The following is a 27664-nucleotide window of genomic DNA, read 5'->3' on the forward strand; positions in this document are numbered from 1 at the left end:
TAGAGGAAACTTTAATTCTAGGTCGTTCCCTAGTAATTCCTCTAATAATTATGGTAATTCCTACAATAACTCTTATGGAAATTTTAATAAGATGCCCTCTGATTTTGAGACTAGTGTTAAATAATTTATGATTTCGCAAAAGAATTTCAATGCTTTGCTTGAAGAAAAATTGCTTAAGGTTGATGAGTTGGCTAGGAACGTGGATAAAATTTCTCTTGATGTTGATTCTTTGAAACTTAGATCTATTCCACCTAAGCATGATATCAATGAGTCTCTCAAAGCCATGAGAATTTCCATTGATGAGTGCAAAGAAAGAACCGCTAGGATGCGTGCTAAAAAGGATTGCTTTGTGAAAGCGTGTTCTTCTAGTTTTCATGATAATAAGGATGAAGATCTAAAAGTGATTGATGTGTCTCCTATTAATCTTTGTTTTTTAATATGAATCTTGATAAAGATGGGACTGGAGATGAGTCAACTTTAGTTAAAAGGCGTCCCAATGATTCGGAGTTTTTAGATCTTAATGCAAAAATTGGTAAAAGTGGGATTGAAGAGGTCAAAACTTTACATAGCAATGAACCCACTATTATGGATTTCAAGGAATTTAATTATGATAATTTCTCTTTGATAGATTGTATTTCCTTGTTGCAATCCGTGCTAAATTCTCCTCATGCCTATAGTCAAAATAAAGCTTTTACCAAACATATTGTTGATGCTTTAATGCAATCTTATGAAGAAAAACTTGAATTAGAAGTTTCTATCCCTAGAAAACTTTATGATGAGTGGGAACCTACTATTAAAATTAAGATTAAAGATCATGAATGATATGCTGTGATTTGGGTGCTAGTGTTTCCACGATTCCAAAAACTTTGTGTGATGTGTTAGGTTTCCGTGAATTTGATGATTGTTCTTTAAACTTGCATCTTGCGGATTCCACCATTAAAAAACTATGGGAAGGATTAATGATGTTCTTATTGTTGCAAATAGGAATTATGTCCCCGTAGATTTCATTGTTCTTGATATAGATTGCAATCCTACATGTCCTATTATTCTTGGTAGACCTTTCCTTAGAACGATTGGTGCAATTATTGATATGAAAGAAGGAAATATTAGATTCCAATTCCGGTTAAGGAAGGGCATGGAACACTTTCCTAGGAAGAAAATTAAATTACCTTATGAATCTATTATGAGAGCCACTTATGGATTGCATACCAAAGATGATAATACCTAGATCTATTCTTGTTTTTATGCCTAGCTAGGGGCGTTAAACGATAGCGCTTGTTGGGAGGAAACCCAATTTTATTTTGGTTCCTTGCTTTTTATTCCTTTTTAGTAATAAATAATTCATCTAGCCTCTTTTTAGATGTGGTTTTATGTTTTAATTAGTGTCTGTGCCAAGTAAAACCTATAGGATCTTCTTGGGTGATAATTATTTGATCTTGCTGAAAAAGACAGAAACTTTCTGCTCACGAAAACAATTGTTAAAAATCACCAGAAAGTGATAAAATACTGATTCCAATTGCAGTAGATCAATAAACAAATTATTTAGGTCTTACTATTTTGGCAGAATTTTTGAAGTTCCAGAAGTTTGCGTTTGATACAGATTACTACAGACTGTTCTGTTTTTGACAGATTCTGTTTTTCGTGTGTTGTTTGCTTATTTTGATGAATCTATGGCTAGTATCGGGGGGTATGAACCATAGAGAAGTTGGAATACAGTAGGTTTAACACCAATATGAATAAAGAATGAGTTCATTACAGTACCTTAATGTGGTGGTTTGTTTTGTTACACTAACGGAGCTCATGAGATTTTCTGTTGAGTTTTGTGTTGTGAAGTTTTCAAGTTTTTGGGTAAAGATTTGATGGATTATGGAATAAGGAGTGGCAAGAGCCTAAGATTGGGAATGACCAAGGCAGCCCAAGGTAAAATTCAAGGACAACCAAAAGCCTAAGCTTGGGGATGCCCCGGAAGGCATCCCCTCTTTCGTCTTCGTCTATCGGTAACTTTACTTGATGCTATATTTTTATTCACCACATGATATGTGTTTTGCTTGGAGCGTCTTGAATGATTTGAGTCTCTGCTTTTTAATTTACCACAATCATCCTTGATGTAAACATCTTTTGGAGAGACACACATGAATCGGAATTTATTAGAATACTCTTTATGCTTCACTTATATCTTTTGAGCTAGATAATTTTGCTCTAGTGCTTCGCTTATATCTTTTAGAGCACGGTGGTGGTTTTATTTTATAGAAATTATTGATCTCTCATGCTTCACTTATATTATTTTGAGAGTCCTTTAGAATAGCATGGTAATTTGCTTTGGCTATAAAACTAGTCCTAATATGATAGGCATCCAATATGGTATAATAAAAACTTTCATATAGAGAGCATTGAATACTATGAGAAGTTTGATACTTGATGATTGTTTTGAGATATGAAGATGGTGATATTAGAATTGTGCTAGTTGAGTAATTGTGAATTTGAGAAATACTTGTGTTGAAGTTTGCAAGTCCCGTAGCATGCACGTATGGTAACCGTTGTGTGACAAATTTGAAACATGAGGTGTTCTTTGATTGTCATCCTTATGAGTGGCGGTCGGGGACGAGCGATGGTCTTTTCCTACCAATCTATCCCCCTAGGAGCATGCGCGTAATGCTTGGTTTTTGATGACTTGTAGATTTTTGCAATAAGTATGTGAGTTCTTTATGACTAATGTTGAGTCCATGGATTATACGCACTCTCACCTTTCCATCATTGCTAGCCTCTTCGGTACCGTGCATTGCCCTTTCTCACCTTTAGAGTTGGTGCAAACTTCGCCGGTGCATCCAAACCCCATGATATGATACGCTCTATCACACATAAACCTCCTTATATCTTCCTCAAAACAGCCACCATACCTACCTATTATGTCATTTCCATAGTCATTCTGAGATATATTGCCATGCAACTTTCCACCGTTTCATTTATTATGACACGCTTCATCATTGTCATATTGCCTTGCATGATCATGTAGTTGACATCGTATTTGTGGCAAAGCCACCATGCATAATTTATCATACATGTCACTCTTGATTCATTGCCCATCCCGGTACACCGCCGGAGGCATTCATATAGAGTAATATTTTGTTCTAGTATCGAGTTGTAATCATTGAGTTGTAAATAAATAGAAGTGTGATGATCATCATTAATAGAGCATTGTCCCATAAAAAAGGCCAAATAAAAAAAAGAAAAAAAAGAAAGGCCAAATAAAAAGAAGAAAGGCCCAAAAAAAGAAAAAGAATAAAAGGGACAATGCTACTATCCTTTTTCCACACTTGTGCTTCAAAGTAGCACCATGATCCTTATGATAGAGAGTCTCTTATTTTGTCACTTTCATATACTAGTGGGAATTTTTCATTATAGAACTTGGCTTGTATATTCCAATAATGGGCTTCCTCAAATGCCCTAGGTCTTCGTGAGCAAGCAAGTTGGATGCACACCCATTAGTTTCTTTTGTTGAGCTTTCATACATTTATAGCTCTAGTGCATCCGTTGCATGGCAATCCCTACTGCTTGCATTGACATCAATTGATGGGCATCTCCCTAGCCCGTTGATTAGCCGCGTCAATGTGAGACTTTCTCCTTTTTTGTCTTCTCCACACAACTCCCATCATTATATTCTATTCCACCCATAGTGCTATGTCCATGGCTCACGCGTATTGCGTGAAAGTTGAAAAAGTTTGAGAAATACTAAAGTATGAAACAATTGCTTGGCTTGTCGTCGGGGTTGTGCATGATGAGAGCATTTTTGTGTGATGAAAATGAAGCATGGCCAAACTATATGATTTTGTAGGGATGAGCTTTCTTTGGCTATGTTATTTTGAGAAAACATAATTACTTAGTTAGTATGCTTGAAGTATTGTTATTTTTATGTCAATATTAAACTTTTATCTTGAATCTTTCGGATCTGAACATTCATGCCACAATAAAGAAAATTACATTGAAAATTATGTTAGGTAGCATTCCACATCAAAAATTCTGTTTTTATCATTTACCTACTCAAGGACGAGCAGGAATTAAGCTTGGGGATGCTTGATATGTCTCCAACGTATCTATAATTTTTTATTGTTCCATGCTATTATATTATCTCTTTTGGATGTTTAATGGGCTTTATTATGCACTTTTATATTATTTTTGGGACTAACCTACTAACCGAAGGCCCAGTGCAAATTGCTGTTTTTGCCTATTTTAGTGTTTCTCAGAAAAGGAATATCAAACGGAATCCAAACGGAATGAAACCTTCGCGAGGATCGTTTTTGGAACAAACGCAATCCAGGAGATTTGGAGTGGACGTCAAGGAAGCAACGAGGCGGCCACGAGGCAGGGAGGCGCGCCCAGGGGGTAGGCACGCCCCCCACCCCCGTGGCCCCCTCGCAACTCCACCGACCTACTTCTTTCGCCTATATATACTCATATACCCTGAAAACATCCAGGAGCACCACGAAACCCTATTTCCACTGCCGCAACCTTCTGTACCCGTGAGATCCCATCTTGGGGCCTTCTCCGGCGCTCCGCCGGAGGGGGAATCGATCACGGAGGGCTTCTACATCAACACCATAGCCTCTCCGATGATGTGTGGGTAGTTTACCACAGACCTTCGGGTCCATAGTTATTAGCTAGATGGCTTCTTCTCTCTCTTTGGATCTCAGTACAAAGTTCTCCTCGATTCTCTTGGAGATCTATTTGATGTAATACTTTTTGCGGTGTGTTTGTCGAGATCCGATGAATTGTGGGTTTATGATCAAGATTATCTATGAACAATATTTGATTCTTCTCTGAAATCTTATATGCATGATTTGATATCTTTGCAAGTCTCTTCGAATTATCAGTTTGGTTTGGCCTACTAGATTGATCTTTCTTGCAATGGGAGAAGCGCTTAGCTTTGGGTTCAATCTTGCGGTGTCCTTTCCCAGTGACAGCAGGGGCAGCAAGGCACGTATTGTATTGTTGCCATCGAGGATAAAAAGATGGGTTTTATATCATATTGCTTGAGTTTATCCCTCTACATCATGTCATCTTGCCTAATGTGTTACTCTGTTCTTATGAACTTAATATTCTAGATGCATGCTGGCTAGCGATCGATGTGTGGAGTAATAGTAGTAGATGCAGAATCGTTTCGGTCTACTTGTCACGGACGTGATGCCTATATACATGATCATGCCTAGATATTCTCATAACGATGCGATTTTCTATCAATTGCTCGACAGTAATTTGTTCACCCACCGTAGAATTTACTATCTTGAGAGAAGCCACTAGTGAAACCTATGGCCCCCGGGTCTATTTTCCATCATATTAATCTCTGGCCAACGTGCTATTTCTGTTGCCGTTTATTTTGCAATCTTTACTTTTCAATCTATACAACAAAAAATACCAAAAATATTTATCTTATTATCTTTATCAGATCTCACTTTTGCAAGTGGCCGTGAAGGGATTGACAACCCCTTTATCGCGTTGGTTGCAAGGTTCTTATTTGTTTGTGCAGGGACTAGGGATTTGCGTGTAGTCTCCTACTGGATTGATATACCTTGGTTCTCAAAAACTGAGGGAAATACTTATGCTACTTTGCTGCATCACCCTTTCCTCTTCAAGGGAAAACCAACGCATGCTCAAGAGGTAGCAGACCACTGCAATAGATAGAGAGAAAATGAAAGTCATTCCCTATGCCTCAGCCATAAGTTCTATCATGTATGCAATGTTGTGTACCAGACCTGATGTGTGCCTTGCTATAATTCTAGCAGGGAGGTACCAAAGTAATCCAGGAGTGGATCACTAGACAGCGGTCAAGAACATCCTGAAGTACCTGAAAAGGACTAAGGGTATGTTTCTCGTTTATGGAGGTGACAAAGATCTCGTCGTAAATGGTTACGTCGATGGTAGCTTTGACACTGATCCGGATGACTCCAAGTCACAAACCGGATATGTATTTATATTGAATGGTGGAGCTGTCAGTTGGTGCAGTTCCAAGCAAAGCGTCGTGGCGGGATCTACGTGTGAAGCGGAGTACATAGCTGCTTCGGAAGCAGCAAATGAAGGAGTCTGGATGAAGGAGTTCATATCCGATCTAGGTGTAATACCTAGTGCATCGGGTCCAATGAAAATCTTCTGTGACAATACTGGAGCAATTCCAGATTTCACAAAAGAACCAAACACATTAAGAGACGCTTCAACTCCATCCGTGATCAAATCAAGGAGGGAGACATAGAGATTTGCAAAGTACATACGAATCTGAATGTGGCAGACCCGTTGACTAAGCCTCTTCCATGAGCAAAACATGATCAACACCAAGACTCCATGGGTGTTAGAATCATTACAATGTAATCTAGATTATTGACTATAGTGCAAGTGGGAGACTGAAGGAAATATGCCCTAGAGGCAATAATAAAATTGTTATATATATTTCCTTATATCACGATAAATGTTTATTATTCATGCTAGAATTGTATTAACCGGAAACTTGATACATGTGTAGATACATAGACAAAACACAGTGTCCCTAGTAAGCCTCTACTAGACTAGCTCATTAATCAAAGATGGCTAAGTTTCCTAACCATAGACATGTGTTGTCATTTGATGAACGTGATCACATCATTAGGAGAATGATGTGATGGATGAGACCCATCCGTTAGCTTAGCATAATGATCGATAAGTTTTATTGCTATTGCTTTCTTCATGTCATATACATATTCCTTTGACTATGAGATTATGCAACTCCCGGATACTGGTGGAATGCCTTGTGTGCTATCAAACGTCACAACGTAACTGGGTGATTATAAAGATGCTCTACATGTAACTCCGAAGGTGTTTGTTGGGTTGGCATAGATCGAGATTAGGATTTGTCACTCCGAGTATCAGAGAGGTATCTCTGGGCCCACTCGGTAATGCACATCATAATAAGCCTTGCAAGCAATGTGACTAATGAGTTAGTTGCGGGATGATGCATTACGGAACGAGTAAAGAGACTTGCCAGTAACGATATTGAACTAGGTATGAAGATACCGACGATCGAATCTCGGGCAAGTAACATACCGATGACAAAGGGAATAACGTATGTTGTCATTAAGGTACGAACGATAAAGATCTTCGTAGAATATGTCGGAACCAATATGAGCATCCAGGTTCCGATGTTGGTTATTGACCGAAGAGGTGTCTCGGTCATGTCTACATAGTTCTCGAACCCGTAGGGTCCGCACGCTTAACGTTTGATGACGACTTTGTATTATATGACTTATGTGATTTGGTGACCGAATGTTGTTCGGAGTTCCGGATGAGATCACGGACATGACGAGGAGTCTCAAAATGGTCGAGGGGTAAAGATCCATATATAGGACGATATTATTTGGACACCGGATGTGTTCCGGGGGTACCGGGTACGTATCGGGTCACCGGAAGGGGTTCCGGGTAACCCCCGGCAAACTATATGGGCCTAATGGGCCAAGAGAGGGACAGACCAGCCCCTAAGGGGATGGTGCGCTCCCTATAGGCCGAAATAAGGGGGAAAAGAAAGGAGGGAAGGGAGAAGGAAAGTGGAGGATTCGGCCTCCCCCTTTCCTTCCCCTCCCCCTCTCTTTCCTTCCCCCTCCGACACTTATGGAAGGGGGAAGGCCGAGTAGGATTACTCCTACTTGGGGTGCCCCTTGCTGCCCCTCTCCCTCTCCCACCTATATATATGTGGGGGGGGGCACCGCTAGAACACACAACATTGATTCCTAGCCGTGTGTGGTGCCCCCTCCAAAGTTTACGCCTCCCGTCATATTGTCGTAGTGCTTAGGCAAAGCCCTGTGCGGATCACTTCACCATCACCGTCACCACGCCGTCGTGCTGACGAAACTCTCCCTCAACACTTTGCTAGATCAAGAGTTCGAGGGACGTCATCGAGCTGAATTTGTGCAGAACTCGGAGGTGCCGTACGTTCGGTGCTTGATCGGTCGGAACGAGAAGAAGTTCGACTACATCAACCGTGTTGTCAAACGCTTCCACTTTCGGTCTACGAGGGTATGTGGACACACTCTCCCCTCTCGTTGCTATGCGTCTCATAGATAGATCTTGCGTGAGCGTAGGATTTTTTTTAAAATTGCATTCTACGTTTCCCAACACTTTCATCGTTGGATTCCTCGCGTCGAGATTTTCAAAACTAGATCCCATGTTGATAGGTATTGACGAACATTTTTTCACAAAAAAACGGACGAAAAAACCGAACCGGGAGCACGGGTTTTTCCCTTTTCGAAAGAGGCACGACCGTACCTCTCACGAAATCACAACCGTGCCCCCGCGAAAGCAAAACCGTGACTCTCGTGGAAGGAAAAAAAAGAGAAAACGTGTTTTTTTCTCCGTTTTCGAGGAGGCACGGCCGTGACTCTCGCAAAAGCACAACCGTGCCTCTCGCGGAAGCAAAACCGTGACTCTGCGAAAGAAAAAAAAACAGAAAACACGTTTTTTCCGTTTCCGAGAGGCACGGCCGTGACTCTTGCGAAAGCACAACTGTGCCTCTCGCGGAAGCAAAACCGTGAATCTCGTGAAAGGATAAAAAAAGAACACGCGTTTTTTTTGTTTCCGAGAGGCACGGCCGTGACTCTCGCTAAAGCACAACCGTGCCTCTCGCGGAAGCAAAAACCGTGACTCTCGCGAAAGAAAAAAAAACAGAAAACACGTTTTTACTCCGTTTCCGAGAGGCACGCCCGTGACTCTCACGGAAGCAAAACCGCGACTCTCGCGAAAGCACACCCGTGCCTCTCGCGGAAGCAAAACTGTGACTCTCGCAAAAGGAAAAAAAAACAAAAAACACGTTTTTTCGTTTCCGAGAGGCACGGCCGTGACTCTCGCGAAAGCAAAACCGTGCCTCTCGCGGAAGCAAAACCGTGACTCTCGCGAAAGGAAAAAAAAAAGAAAATGCATTTTTCCGCGCAATTGTTTTTTTGAATTTTTTTGATCAAAAAGCTAAGGAAGACTGTTGGAAAACCAAAACGTCGAAAACCCTGAAAAAAACGTTTAAAAAGCAAAAAAAGCGTGCGGAAAAATAAAAAAAATAAAATCCGGAGGGAGCGCCAGAGCGCAACACGCGGCGAATGGCTGAAAGCGCGTCAAGTGGCGCTGATCGTTGCGAGGCTCCCGAAAGAGCGCTAGTTAACTAGTTGCTCTCGACATATTTAGAGCGAAAAATATGATGATTTTTTAGGTTTGACCACCGCAGTTTTCTTTTTGAGCGAAAAAAAAGACTACAGGGCTTAGATATTTTAGCTACCCACTACAGGCCCATAGGACGAAATGCCCACACAAAATCTTGGCCCGCTCCCACTCCCTCTATATAACTCCACCGTGGGCATAGACGCCAACCCAGCACCTCTCTAGGGTTTGAACCGCCGCCGCAGTCCCTCCGCTCCACGGCCGCTCATGTCGCGGCGGCGGCGGCTCCTCTTCCTCTCGTCCTGCGCGGCATCTCTACTTTCTCTCGCCGTCTCATCTGCCATTAGATCTCGATTTTCTGTTGTTTTTGTGCAGTGATGATTGCTCTATTTCTGACACCTCTTGTACGAGAAGCGCCTTGATGCGCTTCGCTGAGCAGATTGCAGCAAACATATCTGAGCACAATCACGCGCTAATTTGTTTGTTTATTTTTGATGGATTTGCAACAACTAGCATCTTGGTAAGAACCGTTGGCCGTGATGAGCACTGCTTATTTCTGACACCTCTTGTATGAGAAGGGACTCGTCCCTTCCATGAGCAGATTAGCAACCCTCTGAGCTCATCGTATGACCAAGATCTCTTCTTGTGAATGTTCCTTTTCCGCTTGGTTGTTTGTCTTGTCATTTGGTGTCAATATGAACAACAGCTGTGATGAGCATCGCTTTCTTCTGACACCTCTTGTATGAGAAGTTCGCCCCTCTCGAGAGAGGCGCCCTTCGTTGAGCAGAGTATAGCAACTGTCTGAGCTTTTCTTGATGTTGCTTGCGCCAGCTTTACAATTTTCGTTGGCCAGAGTATAGCCTGTTACATGGTTCACTCTTAGATTAGTTGTGTCCTTTTTGTTTGCAATTTTAGTATGTTATTGTACGTCTCTCGTGCATATTTGTATGGTAGGCGATTTAGAATTTATAATCAGTCGGCTGTCGAGCTGTAGCTTTGAAATTCTCTGTTTTTTGTTAACGTTGCATTTTTTGCTTACCTGAATGACAGCTGTTCTTGGTGATTTGATGAAACTTTTTTGCTGATTTCAATTTAATTTCTGCTATTCTTAAACTGATAGAACAAGTCAAGTATAACTGTCCTCTCACATCTGATTTGTGGAAAGAGCTACGAGATGCGAGTTTTATAATGGCATGAGATTCACTCATGCACTCGCTGCCTGTCTCATCTATGCAGCTGAATCCACTGCAAGCCATCTGAAGAAACAAACTCAAGTGTGGTGATTATCAGTTCAGAATCAATCTTATTTGCATTCAACAACACATAAAAAACTCAAGAATCTAATCATTTGGTGCGAAAGTCTGCTGATTACAAGGAAAGTTGTAGCACAACAATGTTAAAGATGCACTTATGGTTAACCGGGGTTTATTGCTCCCAACGCCCAGGAATTCATCAATAGATAGGTCATGAACAGCACAATCTTAATTTTGTGCATTGTCTTGTCTCAACTTGCGATTTGTTTGTGCTTCGTCATCTGGTCATTGGGATGTTCAGTCTCTTGAGGCTGATTTGTTTCCACTGGACTCGTTCCCTTGAAGCAACAGTGTTCTGTTGTATTTGAGTTAGCCCCTCTTTTGCCCTTAGGGATCTCTCTGCCAGGGCACCGGCAGCTCTTACATACATGCACACGTCAAACAAAAATTCCCGTCGACACGTTCTTGGTAATTTGATTTTGACAGCTGTGATGAGCCCATTTTACAGTTACAGACCTGTAATGACTCCTGTGGAAATGATCGCATGGTCAAAGACGAGGGAAAACATGGTTGAATTTGTTAATCACTGTAAATACCAGATCCTTTTTTATGATCTTGGTTTATTTATGTTATTATGTTTTTTGTTCATGGCGGTGATGATAAACACTTTAAGCAAACATGCCAGTTCTGCTTCTGAAAATTCATGACTGAGAAGCCTGTTTTATACCGATCTGAGCCATGATCTATCATCTTTTGTCTATTGTACAATCCTAGTTTAGTTTCTGATTCTGTAATACTACAAATTCGTTTGAAGACCTTATGATGCGTATCCCAACAGTTGAACACCAGGATCCTACCTGGAGGCTTGAAATTGATGGGCAAGTCTGAGGTTCTTTGATGAAAGATGTTTCTTTCTTTTGGTTGTTGGTCTCTGTTTTACCATTTGCTCTTAGTTTTGATTGTTGCCGAGTTTAACTATCCTCTCGCAAGTTTTTCCGATTTGTGGAAGAGGCTGAAAATCTCGGTAGAGCGTGTGTTGTCATCAGCTTTGTCTCTTGTTCCTACGAGATGGGAGTTAAATAATGACACGAAATTAAACAAATTTCCACTGCGTCCCTGCAGTAATTGCTACTATATGTGGAGAAACAAGCTGAAATATTGTTCTAGAACAAGTTACCTCGGCCATATTCTTAACTTGAAACCTGATTTTGTAACAGTTGCCGCAAAATGAATTGGCGGTGAATTGTCTAAAGGAATTGATTTTGCTGGAAGCTTGTAGCACGAATTAGTAGCTAATGTAGTAATGGTACAGACATTTCACTTGTAAGTGAATGATGCTTGGAACATCTTTATGGCATAGTTCTATACCTCACAACTTAAAACCATTGAATGATTACAGCAAGAGATATCTACTGGGTTATCTTATCACTTCTTAACCAAGAGATTTCTACTGGGTTGTCTTATCACTCTCAGGCGTTTGACTTCTTGTCATGGTAATTTCTTCTGGATGAAGTTGCTTTACTTTCATGTTAGGAGTTTTATGTAATTTCAGCTGGTCTTTATTCACACAGCCCTACATGATGAACTTAATATTTTAGCTATGGATTTATGTCCAGATGAGCTATAATTTTTGTCATAGTTACTCTGATAGGGTCTGATTTGATATTGGGGAAATAACATTGCTATGATGATAAATTTATGGCTTGTTTCTCAAAACATCCGCAGTTGTTGCCTAAGAGCTTTCGCCCTGCCAGGTTGAGATTTATCCTACACTCTCACTGGAAAGTTCCATGTGTGGACTAATAATATCTAATAATATCCGCTTATTATCTGATGCCTTGCATTAGCACGCTCTAGTTGTCACTTTCTTTTCCACCTTGTGAATTCATTTCTTCCTGTGCAAACCAAGGGTGACATGTGTTTGTTGAACACTCCTGTTGTTTTCATTTGAGTGATGGTTGAATTTCTTAATATGAGCCATATGAATATTAATTCTTATTTTTGCACTCTTTACTTTAGAGATTTTTGTTTTCTGTTTTGATAACACTTCCAACAGTTCTGCTTCTGAGAATTCATGACTGAAAAACCTGATAGCCATTGCAGTTTATAAAAGCAGTGGTGATACCTGGAAAATCATGATTAATTAGCCCAGTGTGATATCTTCCATGTGTACTTAATCTGAATTAGGAGATTGTAATTTGTTCTGAAACATCATCTGAAATTCCAATGATGATATGCCCAACATTTGGAGGTGCAGATGGCTCCAGGATCCTGTTTACAGGATGAACCTACCTGGAGGCGCTGTATCCACATGACATCGATGGGTAAGTCTGAGGTTCTTGAGGATCACATGTAATTTGCTGTTTTCAAGTTTTTGTTTTCAACTGATAAAACTAACATTTCTGTATCATATTTGCTGAGTTTAGGTATCCTCTCACAAATATCTCTGATTTCCGGAAGAGATGCAATCTTATTTGTCTTAAACAGAACTTGATTTAATAGAACATAAAATGTAGATAAATGATGCGCAAGAAAATAAAAAATGTCTGCATTCATTTCATTTTCACTTGATATTATTTTCTGGTAACTATAGCTCCATGCAGTCATTACTCCCACACCCAGGAAATGATCAATAGGGCTGGTTCAATGGCTCCATGAATCAAAGGATGAGAAAATACTGCAACGATATGATCTATGATCTGATTCTTAGTATTTAAGTCTCTGATGATGACTTTGCCGAATTTTTACTCATCTTCTTTTCCCCCCAAAGTCTCTTTTTTGGATGCAATGAAGCAAAGTTGGTCCGTGTTTCTGATGTCCAGCGGCTGATAGCATCTTTAATTTCATTCTGATCCCATGTGCAAGTGCATCTTCTTTCATCCATTTTTCTTCTAATTGTGTTCTTAGATATTTTCTTGTTTTTGCGTAGTTTTGTGGCATTGCGGTGATGAATTTTGTATTTTCGCATGTCAGACTTCAGAGAAGCATCTGGTGGCAAGTCATATGCTATGACTGAGCAATGAAATGCCATCTGTAATGTTTCGGGATTGCCTCACCTTTGCCCTTGCAACTGTTGATGATTTTGCCATTTGTACTGGTGAAGAACGTTCACACGTGCTGCAACAAAACAGATTGCTGTTTCATGCTTCTCGCATGTACATTGAATGCACTGCTCAGAAAATTAATGGCCCCTTTCCCCAAATTATCGACTTGATTATAGTGCAACTGTAATCCTTTATCGAGGATTCCAAGCCAGAAGTCTGATCCATCTTTGTTTTTTTGTTCTATTTTATCTATCCTATTTGGATTTGTTCCATTTTTTACAAGTTGAGAATGGGATATGAGGATCCTTACACCAAATGATGGATTATGATTATACAATTATACTGTGCGCACAAATGATAGATGTCCATTTGACTGAAAAACTTGTTATATAGATGTGAGCCATTGCACTTGAGAAGAGCTTTTTTATCCTGGTTGTGACACCATGTTTGATGGAGTTGATACTTCCTCTGTCCGGCATTAGTCGACGCTCAAATGGATGGAATTAGTTGACGCTCAAATGGACTCAAATGGATGTCCATTTGATCGTCAATTAATTCCAGACAGAGGTAGTAGATCTTTGTTGCTAAGCTAATGTGGAAGTGGGATCTTTTTTCATGTATTTTCTTCCTAGTGCCATTGTTATTTGTGATGTTGCGGCCAAGGATTAAACTACAGACAAGCATATGTCTGAATTTTCTTATGTGGAACAATCTAATCTTCTCTATGAGGCCAATGACTTTGTGTGTTTCTTATGTAGTTTTATTTGATGATTTTGTGGTTTTGTGAAGCTGATGATCCATTTGTTTGCGGACCAAGAGGATAGTCTAGTTTGGCAATACGAACCTAATGGAGTACATCACGACCTCACATGCTAAAGTTAACTTTAGTATACTGACATGATAATTGTTGGCTATGGGGAGAATATCACATGATACCAACACTTACTCCCATGGTACCAATTCGAAAAATTCAAATTTAAATGTGTCAAAAATTTCTGAAAAAAAGCATGGATGTTATCAACATACGTTTCTACAAACCCTAAAAAAATCAGACCCAAATTCGATATACACATTGAGAAACAAAAAAGACAAATCTGTTGTGAACAGTGTAGTTTTTTTACACTATTCATGTTTTGTCATTATTTGACACTATTCATGCTGAATTTGTCTTTTTTGTTTCTCATTGTGTATATCGAATTTGGATCTGATTTTTTTAGGGCTTGTAGACACGTATGTTGAGAACATCCATGATTTTTTTTCATAATTTTTTACATGTTTAAATTTGAATTTTTCGAATTGGTATCATGGGAGTGTTGGTATCATGTGACATTCTCCCGTTGGCTATGTCCTGCATTCCAATACGAACCTACTGGTCCAGCGTTTGCTGGTACGGCTCCTTCTTGGCCGCAATCTTTCTTAATGCTGTACAGCTGATCTTTTCCCTGTTGATTTCTCTGCCCTCTTCCTGTTAACAGCATGCCCTTCTGGCAATGTCTCATTCTGTTCAATAATTGAAGAGAAATAACCTCCGTTTAAAGACTTCATTTTTTTGCAAGCTTGATTTCCCTTGTAAGCTCCATCAACAGTGGAGGGGCCATAAGGGTCGGTGATGCTCGACATATTCCTCAAGATCATGCTTGGCGAAAGCAATTATTGCATCAGATACTGTTTAGTGCAAGTTTGAAGTTCTGGGGGGCCGGTGAACAATCGAAGGAATAAGATAGCCAGAAATATTTTCAATGTATTTTTAATTTGAAGTTTTCTGTGCTTCAAATACTGGATACGGTTTTCCTTGATGAATAAGATAACCATCTGAACTCTGTTAAGTTGCCAAGTTCCATTCTATCCTTGAGGCACCAGATTTTGTATCCTTCAGAATGAATCCGATATTAGTTGTGTGTTCCCATTTCATCCATGGCCAGAGGCTTAGCTTTAAAATGTTTTCTGTACTTCATATGGTAGTTTTTTTTTTTGGGTTCACGAATGATATCACTGTCAGATTACATTTTCTGAATTTAAACCTGAAGTTAGGGGTGGGTGTTTGTTTATATAGTTTGGTTTATTTGGGTATCTATAAAATAGCAACCGAAATAATCACAATAAGAATTGCCACTGACCTTATTAACCAAAATTTGTCGGTTCAGACCGAAGTACACATCATTAATTAAAACAGTGTATCATGTAGCGATTTGTTTTTTTTTTGAAAAAAACCCCTATATTAATTAATTAATAATGTTATTACAATCCGCCACACAGGGCGGAACACTATTAAGAAGAATCCCATCAGATTTATTTATAAAGCTAAACTTCGCAATTTCGTGCGCCACCTTATTGGCCTGCCGATTAATTTTTGCAATTTTAAAATTCTTGAGCATCGTCAATATACTCAAGGCTTCTTTCTTCAAATCAATGAGCGGAGACCTGTCAAGATTCTCATTTGCAAGGAAAGAACGGACAAAAGCACAATCAGTCTCCAAAATAATGGATTGATGAAGAGTAATACCTATATAAAGGCCTGCCAGACAAGCATGTAGCTCGGCTTTGTTCATGCTGCAACACTGACCTAGAAAGTCCCATGAAGAAATAATAACTTCACCAGATGAGTTCCTAACAACCACCCCCCCACTGGCCGCACTAATACTCTCCAGATAGCTGGCATCAACATTGATCTTGATATAATCATCTGGAGGAGGCTTCCATCCCACCTGTTCTTGTGATGTTGCGAAACCTGATGTAGCACCTCCCATTTTCCCTTTACCTTTGTTACTAGTAACAACCTCAACAGAGTTGTGACTGGACGTAAAAGAAGACCAATAGTTTACCACAAAATTGCAGATGCAGCAATGGATTCCTTCCCTTTCCCAAAAATTAAATCATTTCTCAGGTGCCATGCTCGCCAGAACAGAAACAAAATTTGCTCTCTCTGTTGCAAGCTCAAAAAATCCAACAAAATCAATAGCCAATCTGGTCCCGAGAATTTGAACCACTCTTCATCAGGAATATTCCACGATTCTCTCAAGGCCAGTCACAGTGCATGAGCCTTAGGACAAATAACTAGGGCATGAAATGTGCTTTCCTCTTCTACTCCACAAATGGAGCACATACTTGAAGTAATCTGATGGTGCTTAACTCTATTGGTCTGGACCGCCAAGCTATCGGTCGCGGCCCTCCAAGCAAAAATCCTTATCTTTTGAGGGATATTAGCCTTCCAAATTAAATTCCAGAGTCTTCTTTCTCCGCATGGATAGCCACTAGATTGACCCAATTTATCTTGGCTATCCTTCAACTTAAGTGCTAAATTGTACGCACTTTTAACGGAAAATATATCGTTATTCTCATAGTGCCACGCAATAAAATCTCCATCCCCATAAGCATGAATACGAATCTTAAGAACCTCCTCTGCATCATGGGGATAGAAAAGATACTTGATCAAATTTTCATCCCATGCCTTTCTCCCACTCAAGAACAAATCAGAGACCCACTTCAATCTAGTATTATGCCTTTTAGCTGAAATTTTAAGTCCAGTGTTCCTGGGTAACCAATTATCCCTCCAAATATTAATGCTAGATCCATCACCCACCCGCCAAATGACACCATTCTTAAGCAATTCCAGACCATGCATAATACCCTGCCAAGTCACTGATGCTGACTGAGGAAACACTGTATCAAGAATATGTCCATGAGGGTAATACTTTGCCTTCATCAGCTTAGCACACAACGAATCCGGATGAACCAATAACCTCCACGCTTGTTTGGCTAAGAGGGCTTGGTTAAATAATCTGAGATCCCGGAATCCCATACCTCCCTTACCTTTAGATCTAGTTAATTTGTCCCAAGCTAACCAATGTGTTTTTCTTTGATCTTCCTCATCTCCCCACCAAAAATTCCTGATAATATGTGTTCACTCCTTACAAAGGGAAGCCGGGAACTTAAAAATACCCATAGCATACACAGGTAGAGCTTGAATAACCGATTTTATTAAGTCTTCTTTCACCCCACACGACGCGTATTTCTCTATCCAGTCAGAGAGCCTTTTCAAAACCTTATCTTTAGTAGATTGAAACTTACCAGCTTTCATTCTTCCCTCAGGAACCGGAAGTCCAAGATATTTATCTTCGAACCCATCGACCGTAATTTTTAAGATTACCATAATAGTCACTTGATTCTCCAAACTGCACTTTTTCCCAAACATCATGGAACATTTATCAGGACTTAATAACTGTCCAGTCCTTTTCTCGTACTTCGTCAGAATATTTTTAATGACAATTGCTTGATCAATGGAGCCTTTGAAAAATAACATACTGTCGTTCGCAAACAACAAGTGAGAAATACCTGGCGCATGTCTATTCAAATGAAACTCCTGAAGAGATCCTCTGGCTGAAGCATCATTAAGCAGCAAAGAAAGTGCCTCAGCAACAAAAAGGAACAAGTACGCAGATAAAGGGCCCCCCTGCCTAAGTCCCCTTGAAGGTGAAAAAGACTCCAGCAACTGTCCATTGAAGCGGACGGCAAATTTCACCGATGTAACACACGACATAATCCAATTTATCCACCTCGGCGCAAAACCCAAAGCCCCCATCATACATTGCAAGAAATGCCAGTCTACACGATCATAAGCTTTCGCCAAATCCAACTTATACGCACAAAATTCCCCTCTTAAATCTTTAAGCGTACTCAACGAATGCATACATTCAAAGGCTATGAGAGCATTGTCAGAAATTAATCTTCCCGGAATAAACGCACTTTGAGTAGGGGAAATCATACCATTAAGGAGCGGCCTCAGTCTGTTAACAAGGCATTTGGAAATAATCTTGTAGATAACATTGCACAAACTGATCGGCCTGAAATCTTTAATAGACTGAGGGTTCTTAATTTTCGGGATGAGAACAATAGTTGTGTTATTAATCCCCTCAGGCATAACTCCAGAAATAAAAAACTGTTAGACAGCCTTAATAATATCCTCCTTGATCAAACTCCAATTCCGCTGGAAAAACCTTGCAGGAAAACCATCCGGCCCCGGAGCCTTTAACGGCCCCATTTGAAAAAGCGCATCACTAATCTCTTGATCCGTAAAAGGTTTGCAAAGCTCCTCATTCATATCATCAGAGACAAGGGGATTGACCAGCGAAATAATATGGGACGGGTCAACTGAATCATCACATGAGTAAAGTTGTTTAAAGAATGAGTTAGTGATACCTTTCATCTCCTCCAAATTTTCCGTGAGGCACCCATCCTCCTTCCTTAGAGCAGAAATATGATTTTTCTTTGATCTCCAGGAAGCCTTCCTCTGAAAATAATTAGTATTACGGTCTCCTCCTCTTATCTTGTCCAACCGAGATCTTTGCTTTCAAAGCATTTCTTCCTTTATAAGAAGTTCATCCATCTCTGTAAGTATTTTCTTTCTTTCCAAACCTGCAGAATGACCATTCCTGCTAAACAATTTTTTTAGTCTTTTACGAGCCCGCTCCAGTTTCTTTGGCAGATACCCAATATGAACGCGACCCCACCCATGAAGGGATTTCATTAGTTTGTCTAGCTTATTTGCAACATCACCAAGATCATTAATATTAGAATCTCTATTCCAGCAAGCACTAATCTGATCATCCAAAGCCCCACCTTCCCTCTCCCAATAAGATTCATATTTCAACTGTTTAACAAAAGTGCCAACTTTGGGAGAACCCAACAATTCAATAAAAATAGGACAATGATCAGACCTGGAGCTTATAATATGGGATACCTTACATCGAGGGAACATAGAAGACCAAAGTGGGCAAGCCACCGCACGATCAAGCCGTACCTTAACATTCTTGAACCCATCTTGCTTATTATCATACGTCCAAGGCACACCATGAAAACCCAAGTCATATAGATTACATTCGGACAGGGCTTCCCTAAAATTAGCCGTAAGCCTAATAGACCTCTTGTGGCGAGAGAAATGCTCATTTTGCCACATAGCTTCATTAAAATCTCCCACCATAAACCAAGCTCCTACACCAAGAGGTTTTAACTGTCTCAAGAGATCCCACATAACGTACCTTTGGCTCGCCTTAGGCTCACCGTAAATGAAAGTGCACCTCCACTTTGTTCCATCTCCCTTGCCGACATACATATCAATAAAATGATCCCCATATTTGTTCAGCTCACAAGAGTAGGCCTCATCCCAAAACACAGCTAGTCCTCCACCTTTACCATGGCCAAAAACAGTAAACACATTATTCATACCCAACCTGTAGCGCAAACTCTCAACATACTCTTTATTTTTCCTTGTTTCAGATAAAAAGATAACATCGGGTCTGTGCGTCTTAGAGAGGCACACCAACTCTTGAACTGTACGAGGCTGACCCAAGCCTCGACAGTTCCAACTCATCATTTTCATGGCTCCTGACGGGCGTCCTCTGCGCCCGTCAGGTCACCGGCAGCCCCAAGGCCGGTAGCTTCCTTTGTTGCATCCCCATTCTCTTTTTCCTCACCCACTGATTCCCTCCTCCTATCCCCAGCCTCCTCCTCTCTTCCCTCCCTTTCCTCAGTTACATGAACAATAGACCCATCTACACCAACTACAGCCTCAACCCTCTTAGTACAGACTCTTTTACAAGAAACAGTTCTATCATTTGCACTCTTATACTCTAAGCTCTCAGAACTAGTGCTATCCATACTAAACACTAAATTTTGATCATCAGAAAGACTCCTTTTGCTACCAGCCGTGCTCTCCAGGATGGCTGCAAAGGCACCCTTGCGACTGGACATTTCGCTGCCACTGTTTGGGGGTGAAGGGACCTCAAACTTCACATGCTTGGCACACACGCCATGAACGGCAGCGCGCTCCAGTTGCTCGTCTCTGTACAACCTTTTCCATCGACCCCGAATAGATTCAGCAGCCACCCCTTTAGCATGGGCGCTCATGTTGATGGAGCTAGCACCCATGCCATTAGTGCCCTGCACCTCCGCCAGATCTCCGTGGCTGACTATAGGAGCACCATCAGTATCTTTCATGTGCCACACCTCAACAGCAGCAGCAGGGGTCTCGGGAGCACTCAAGACGATGGAGGGAGTGCCCCCCTTAACCCCTACAGCAGCCTGATCCGGCCCGTCTTCCATGCCAGATGCAATGTTCATCTCCGCATCATGGAGGGAGAGGCCCCCGGCCGCCAGCGTCTCCTTCCCACTAGTCTGTATACCAACAGAAGTGGGGAGCAAAGGCGCCGCGGCGACCGAGAGCTTCTGGACACCTGTGGTCACCGCCTTGATCATCTTCTCCGGGAGCTTGGGCCTGCCCGCCGCCTCCGCCTCTCCAGGGGCCACCGACAGCCCTCCATAATCGAGGAGAGGCCCGGACGAAGCCCCCGAAGCGTGCAAGTCTCTCGGGTGTGCTGGAGCCTTGAGGTCGATGCAGAAGTTCTTCTTCCGTAGCTCACTAGGGAGTCCACAGAACTTAGCCGTAGTGTGCCCCACGATGCCGCAGCATAAACAGAAATTAGGCAGCTTTTCATATTTAACTGGAAAGTAAATCTTTTTAGTGCCCCCTGCGTCGGTTGTGTCGATGAACTTCCTCACTGGCTCGACCACCTGATGCTCGACGCGGACGCGAATGTACTCGTCGACGATCTTCTTGTTCTTGTGTGACACCGCAATGACGGTGCCAAGCTTGTCGCCTAGAGTCCATCCCATTTCCACGGTCTTGATCGGAACCGGCAACCCATGGATTTGCACCCAAATTCTGAAAGAATCCAGGGGAACATCCACAGGGTCACCGCTTCCATCAAACGCCGCGAGCAGGACGACATCATTTCTGTAGTGCCATGGTCCAGCTTGCAGCACATGACATCGGTCTCCCTCCTTCGAGAAGGTGATGACGAAACGCCCATCTTCGCTTTTGACCCTCTGGGCCGCCGCCTCGCCGCGCAGCCGCCAAGGCCCTTTCAGCTCGTTGACGACGGCCTAGGGGTCAGCCAGGTATGGCGAAAGTACCCGACCCACCACCAGCTTGTCCGCCACCGCCCGCAAAGCCGCCTCCATGTCGATGACGATCGGCTTGTCGTTGATCAGTTTGGCCTTGCTGTTCCTACGGAGGGTAGGAGGCGTCGTCGTCGTGGCAGCGAAACCAATGGAGGTCCTCGGAGTAGCCAGAACTAGGCCACTCGGCCCCCCTACAGCGGCCTTGCCTTTCATCAGGGGAGGCGAGGCAGTGATTGTCGTCGGCTCGCTGTTCACCGCAACCTGGGAGGTTGGCTCCTCCTCCAGCATCCCGTCCTGACCGCTGCCAGACCCGGCCGCAGCAGCCTGATCAACTTGGCTCTTCCCAGCCATAGCCGAAGGGGAGTCCTGGCCTGTCATGTTTCCCTGAAACAAACGAACAGCAGAGCGACTGGAAGCAATGACAGGAGATTGCGACCCAAAATCGTGCCCCGCTCCCGTGAAATAAGCCTCACCCTCCTCAAATTTCGTCTCCAAATCAAAACTAGTAACTCCTGAATTTAATTTCGCACAAGAAACGGCGCTATTTCCAAATCCCCCATTCACCAGGATGCTGAATGCATCGGAAACTGCCCCTTTCTCTCCCCAATTACTCACCAGATCGGCCTCCGGCGGAGAATCCGGCTTCAACAAATCTGGTGCGACCGCCTCAATCGTCGCCGTAGCTCTCCCTTCCTTCAATTGAGAATCCACTCAATCTAAATTGAAGAAGCCTTGCATCCTCTGCCGAAGACGCCGCAGACAGCCCTCTGGATCCCGCGCTCTCCGAAGGATCTCCCTTCCCCGCCTCCTAAAGATGCTCCACTCGTCGCCGAGGTGGCCATCCAACCTCCGCCGCTCCTCGCGGCCTGACCCGATGAGCGCTAGGGCCGGCGCCTCCGCCATTCCCGTCACGAGCGAGTCGCCCTGGGCGTCGCCAGAGCTCCTCCCCGAAACGTTTTTTTTTCTATTCACACGACTGCTTTTTTTGAGTGACCATGTAGCGATTTGTTATACTCACGTACATACAAATGTCAATCATCTAAAAGTATATAGATGTTCTACTTGATTAGGCACCTGAATCTGACCCATACATATGGAAATAGAAAAAGAACCTTGATACTAAAACTAAACCAGATCAAACAAGGGATCTTCTTAGAAATGGTAAGATCTAGGATAGGCAGCCAACCTCCTGGAAAGAGCGATGTGGGTGGTGGTATCACACCCTTCTCAAAGGAATTGTGAGACTCTCGCCTCATACGTCTTTGTCCTGGAATCCAAACCCCCCTTTTCCTTTGACCAACGGGTCCTAGAACCGAGGAACCCATCGGGGTTACGAATCATTCATTCTTAAGCTCGATCTCCCCCATAGATGAACCATATATACCATGAACCAGAATAGAAGAGTTTGCCCCACCCATGACTAAATATTTCATAGTAGCCTCATTAGATTGTAGAACTCTCTTGTATATCCACGGTAGGTAGGAGCATAAACTGAAACACTCTGGAGCTACAAAGATATTTGTAATCAATCAACATCCCATAATTGATGACTAGACCGATGCACTTGTGCTTGCATGAATATATGTACAATAGTGTGTTTTCCTTTCGGTTTCAGGAAACAAAAGAAGATACGACCCCCCTTCCCCGCGTCGCTCCCTTGGAGCGACACAGGCGGATCCTAGATCAAAAACAGCGGTGGCCGCCCCTCCTCCCCTCGTTGCCGCCGGGGAGCATCGTCGGGCAAAGCCCGTGTGGCGTCGGTGCCGCCCTGCTTCGTTCCATTCTAGGTGGCATGGAGGCTTGGCGTCGATGCGTGGGCGTGGTGACCATGGCGCGAGCGTGCGGGGTTGCCGCGGTGGTGTGCGAGGTTGGCCGTCGTTTCGATGGGTTAACGCGGTTCTACGGTGGCGGCGGGTTCGATGAGGCAAAGTCTGGAGTTGCTTGCTCAGGGAGAAGTGATGACGATGGCTCTTGTGAGCGGCCTCGAACGATGGTCTCCCTCTCAGCAGTGTGTGTCGGTGCCCTTTGCTGTGGGAGGTTGTCACTGTTTTGCCTGGTTTTTTGTTAATTAACGGGACAATTATCTATTCTTTATTAGTGAGATGAGGCAAAGCATTTACCTCTGTTTCGGGAAAAAAAACTGTGTACAATTGTCTAAACAACACACTAGCTAGCTAGCGACTTAGACTAACCGGCTTGTGCTTACGCTGGAGAGAAACAAGGATGACAGACTCACAATTATGTTACTTTGATGTATACAGTTTTTGTCGATTGAAAACCATAAAACCGACAACCAAATAGTGTCTATTTTTCAAACCGAACAGAATAAAAAAAAATCAATTTAGCCTATATTTTGGTTAAAGCAGTTCGGTCTCATGATACGTACTTCTATGGGCAACTTTCTTCCACACAGAGGGCTTTTCTTGGTAAAAGTGAGACAAGTAAATATGATGTGGTATTCTTTCATTGGGAGGTGACGACAGTGAGCTGGTGGTGACTTCGTCAATCTTCAAGCTCTGTAATTTCGATCCGGTCTTTCGCAGTGGGAGTGCATGTGTAAGCGTTGTAATCGGTGTTTGCTCAGAAAAAAAAACTTTTCTGCCTTCGTGTATGTTAAGAATTAAGAAACCTTTTAACTCTGCTGATTTGAGAAAATTGTGTAATCCTTAAGTTTGGTACCCATTTTTACAAGAGCCAAAGAAGTGCTCTGCTGCTATCCTTTTGTATATATATTACTCTTTTGTAAAAAAAAATGCATGTAAAGTAGAACTTGTAAGCACACGATTTGCAATGCATTAATCTGCCAGCTGAACAATGATAAGATGGTTGGCTATGTCCTGCACTCCAGCTGAACTGTTTGTTGCTCCTCCTGCTGGTCCAGCTTTTGCTGCTGCAGTGCCTTTTCGGCCTCAATCTTTCTGAATGCTGTAGAGCTGATCTTGTTCCCTGTAGACTTCTCTGGCACTAGTTCCACCACCTCAATCTAGGAGAATGATAGAAAAATCAGTTTGTCATCTTGCAGCACCTACCTAAAATTTGTAGTTTCTGGAGCAAATAGTTAGTGTTGTTGCAACCAAACCTCCAGCTGTGTGAGGCCTCTCTCGGCCCTCTTCCTGTTGACAGCATGCGCTCCTGGCAATGTCTCCTTGCTGATCCAAGAATGGCATGGAAATAATAACAGATTAAATATAGATTTTTTTTACATGTTACTTCGGCGTGCTAGAAAAGTAGAAATCCTGTTAAAAAAAGAAGCAGGCCGGGCTATTAAGAAGCCTAACCTGACAACGATTGCCTCCAGAGCCTCATCGACAATGGAGGGGCCATAAGGGTCGATGATTGGTTCGACATGAACCTCAAGATCCGGCTTGATAGACTAGCGAGTTGACAGCGAAATGTGTAAGATATATGAAAAGACTTGAAGCTAAATTTCAGGCTTACTGGCTGAAGTGCAAGTAGCAGGGTACAAGTAATTGTCACTTTCTAGTACCAAAATGCAGATTGATGCTATACATAAGCGAGTACTACCTATTAATCTAGCGAGCTGAGTTCAGGTGATACATAGGCTGAGGAACAGGAGACTTTTTACGATTGGATGAAAGATACCTTGATATAATCCTTGACATTTTCCATCCGCGTCTCGATTGGTTGTATCAGGTAACCATACTGCAAAGTGCAAATGAACCACCAAAAACAAGAGATGGCCATCAGATATATGCACATAGATTTTATCTAGAATAAATCTAGAGGCCACGACCAATAGCTAGGCAGCTTTTACAAAGAGAATGTATGCAATTCAACTAATAATTGATGCTTTGAGGTGGATATATGCAGCTCAACCAATGATTGAGTAACCCCTACCAGAGGTGTGTGTCAGGTGCCCATGGAGCTTCAACACCCTGTCCACATTCATTGAATTTTGTGTAGTTGCCCGGTTGTATTCGTAGAATGGAAGATTGCTCGCTAACGGTACTGCTCAACTACTTATCAATGTACATATCTTTTTATGACAGTGACACGCTTAGGGCCTCCCTGCTTTGATTAACATGCTTCCAAGAGCGTACAAAATACTCCCTCCGTTCCTAAATATTTATCTTTTTAAAGATTTTAAATGGACTACCACATACAGATATATATACATATTTTAGAGTGTAGATTCACTCATTTTGCTTCGTATGTAGTCACTTGTTGAAATCTCTAGAAAGACAAATATTTAGGAACGGAGGGAGTAGAAAAAAGTAAGTGCCGGATTAACATGCCATGCTCATTGGTATCATGCATAGCTGAATTTCTACCAAGTTTTACCTTAGACTAGCCACAATGGGTAGTAATATAGACTAGTAACATGTCCATGTTACTAGTCTATGTTACTACCTCTATAGTGGGGAGTAACATATGTGTGGTACTCCCTCCGTCCGGGTTTATTAGGCCCCATTCTATTTTGTGCTAAAGTTTGACTTGCAAATTTAACTAATAAAATGTAAACTATATGTCACAAAAATTATATTGTTGGAAAGCTCTTTCAAACACAAATCCAATGGTGTAATTTTTGTATCATATAATTTATATATTTTTAATAATATAGATAGTCAAAATCTGGCACAAAATACAAGGAGGCCTAATAAACCCGGACAGAGGTAATAACATGAAGCACTTCATTTATTAGGCTATAGACACATCTTGCCTTGATATGTGTGATATTACTCATACTAGTAGTAACTAGCTATGTTACCACTTTCATCTCTTTCTTCATTTATTGCATGCCACATCATCTATTTAACATAGATATGTGTGATGTTACTACCTATGTTACTCCTATTGTAGGTAGTCTTACTGAACCTTAGCAACTGATGATTATTTCCAAGAGGTTTGAGTCAATTCATGTTTTTTTTTAAATATAGTGCAAGGAAATGCTACATAGAAAAATTTCTCAAGGGTTCCAATGCCCCAAAATTATGCACTCAAGTGGCATTGCATGGGACGACAGAAGGATCCTTCCCGTTTTTTTGTGCAAGAGAGGGTTCGGTTGGTATGAGCTGAGAGCTGACCAACAGCTATGAGGACATGTAGATGTGGAGCAGCATCAGCTACAGTAGTTGGCATGGCATGCTGGTTGAGACGTCTCGCGTCTCAAACTTTATGTAAAAATTGATGCGACAGCGGCACTGTAGTAGTAGTAGTACTATGTGTCCAGAATTAATTAATTTGGACGTTAAAAATGTACAGCAGCAGGTGACAAATCAACGAGGAAGGAGAGATTGAGCTAACCTTCTTCTTGGCGAGCATCGGGCCGTCGCAGACGCCGATCACGACCCGCTCCCTCGCCAGCTCCGCCGCCGCCTGTTGTCACATCACACGCCCAGTTTAGTGTTTTCCTTTTGTCTCGTCTAGAGATAGCACATGGCTCTGCTATGATTCACGGAGGAAAATATGCGATTCAGACGGAATCACGGAAGAAACAGAGAACCCGCGGCTGCTCTCGAGCGAATCGATCGAGATCGATTCGCCAGGCAGACGATGCCGGAACGAGAGGACGGCAGGCGACCGGAGCGCCGACGGGGCTCAGCTTGCCAGCGGCGGCCCGCGCGACGAGGATGAGATCATGAGGCGGAGCAGATGACGGCGGGCAGGCGGAGACGCACCTGGAGGAAGAGGTGGTGGCCGCGGTGCAGGCGGTCGAAGGTGCCGCCGATGACGACGGCCCCATAATTATTACTACGGGACGGCGGCGGCGGCCTTGTAATCGTCGCGTCGGGTTCACCGGACTGATGGTCCGTGCCGTCGCCCGACCCTGTGACGGCGGCTTGGCCCGCAGGACTCACGACGGCCAAAGTTTCCTCTGAGCCTACATTGGAAGTTTCCTCCATGGCTGCTACCATGGCGACGCGCGCGCAGCGGCAGCGTGTAACGGAAGGTAGGTGGGGGCGGGGTTGGTTCGCGTGTGCGGCGGTGGAGGGGAGAAGCTCCGTTTCTTATATGGAGTTGAGTTTGACTGAACCGACGACTCGCCGCTCACCACCACCGCTTCTCGGGTGGGTTGGTGCTTTGCCTAGCCTTGCAAATTGCAATTCGTTTTCAGAGCTTTCGGAGTTACTTTTGATTAAAAAAACCACACGAATCTTTGAGAAATATATATTTTATTGCAACTTTTCCTGCAATGTTTATGTGGTTTTTCAATTTAGTCTAAGAGGATCCTAGACTCCTTAAACCGCGGAACTGAAAACCGCGCGGAAATCGTGTTTTAAGGGTTGGTTT

General features: G+C 42.5%; 1 protein-coding gene, 5 non-coding genes and 5 pseudogenes across 6 annotated transcripts; 10 read left to right on the forward strand and 1 right to left on the reverse strand.

Moving 5' to 3' along the window:
- The first annotated feature begins 9529 nt into the window (after positions 1-9529).
- LOC123146630 (small nucleolar RNA snoR1) lies at positions 9530-9621 on the forward strand. The gene has a single exon (XR_006472841.1). It is a non-coding gene; the product is annotated as a small nucleolar RNA snoR1 (small nucleolar RNA).
- A 70-nt stretch (positions 9622-9691) lies between these two features.
- Positions 9692-9779, forward strand: LOC123146628 (small nucleolar RNA snoR1). The gene has a single exon (XR_006472840.1). It is a non-coding gene; the product is annotated as a small nucleolar RNA snoR1 (small nucleolar RNA).
- Positions 9780-9863: 84 nt separating this feature from the next.
- On the forward strand, positions 9864-9967 carry LOC123146629 (uncharacterized; annotated as a pseudogene).
- A 927-nt stretch (positions 9968-10894) lies between these two features.
- LOC123146505 (uncharacterized) lies at positions 10895-10987 on the forward strand (annotated as a pseudogene).
- Positions 10988-11057: 70 nt separating this feature from the next.
- On the forward strand, positions 11058-11154 carry LOC123146532 (small nucleolar RNA Z223). Its single transcript, XR_006472785.1, has one exon. It is a non-coding gene; the product is annotated as a small nucleolar RNA Z223 (small nucleolar RNA).
- A 248-nt stretch (positions 11155-11402) lies between these two features.
- LOC123146649 (small nucleolar RNA snoR97) lies at positions 11403-11508 on the forward strand. Its single transcript, XR_006472858.1, has one exon. It is a non-coding gene; the product is annotated as a small nucleolar RNA snoR97 (small nucleolar RNA).
- Positions 11509-12634: 1126 nt separating this feature from the next.
- On the forward strand, positions 12635-12749 carry LOC123146563 (small nucleolar RNA Z278). The gene has a single exon (XR_006472805.1). It is a non-coding gene; the product is annotated as a small nucleolar RNA Z278 (small nucleolar RNA).
- A 319-nt stretch (positions 12750-13068) lies between these two features.
- Positions 13069-13142, forward strand: LOC123146562 (uncharacterized; annotated as a pseudogene).
- Positions 13143-13348: 206 nt separating this feature from the next.
- LOC123146582 (uncharacterized) lies at positions 13349-13435 on the forward strand (annotated as a pseudogene).
- A 161-nt stretch (positions 13436-13596) lies between these two features.
- Positions 13597-13681, forward strand: LOC123146553 (uncharacterized; annotated as a pseudogene).
- A 10344-nt stretch (positions 13682-24025) lies between these two features.
- On the reverse strand, positions 24026-27363 carry LOC123143621 (phosphopantetheine adenylyltransferase). Its single transcript, XM_044562558.1, has 6 exons — positions 27052-27363; positions 26678-26749; positions 25016-25075; positions 24691-24785; positions 24492-24561; positions 24026-24395 (listed from the first exon to the last, which is right to left on the reverse strand). Exons 1-6 carry the CDS (start codon positions 27286-27288, stop codon positions 24243-24245), a joined length of 687 nt encoding a protein of 228 aa, XP_044418493.1. The 5' UTR covers positions 27289-27363; the 3' UTR covers positions 24026-24242.
- Positions 27364-27664: the final 301 nt, after the last annotated feature.

The sequence above is a fragment of the Triticum aestivum genome, chromosome 6D, assembly GCF_018294505.1.
Source record: "Triticum aestivum cultivar Chinese Spring chromosome 6D, IWGSC CS RefSeq v2.1, whole genome shotgun sequence".
Taxonomy (NCBI): Eukaryota; Viridiplantae; Streptophyta; class Magnoliopsida; order Poales; family Poaceae; genus Triticum; species Triticum aestivum.

Coding starts and splice junctions, on each gene's coding strand:
- LOC123143621 (XM_044562558.1), bottom strand. CDS start 27,288: ATGGTAGCAGCCATGGAGGAAACTTCCAATGTAGGCTCAGAGGAAACT. Junction 26,750..27,051: donor GCCACCACCTCTTCCTCCAG/GTGCGTCTCCGC, acceptor ATGTGACAACAG/GCGGCGGCGGAGCTGGCGAG. Junction 24,396..24,491: donor GAGGCCTCACACAGCTGGAG/GTTTGGTTGCAA, acceptor TCATTCTCCTAG/ATTGAGGTGGTGGAACTAGT.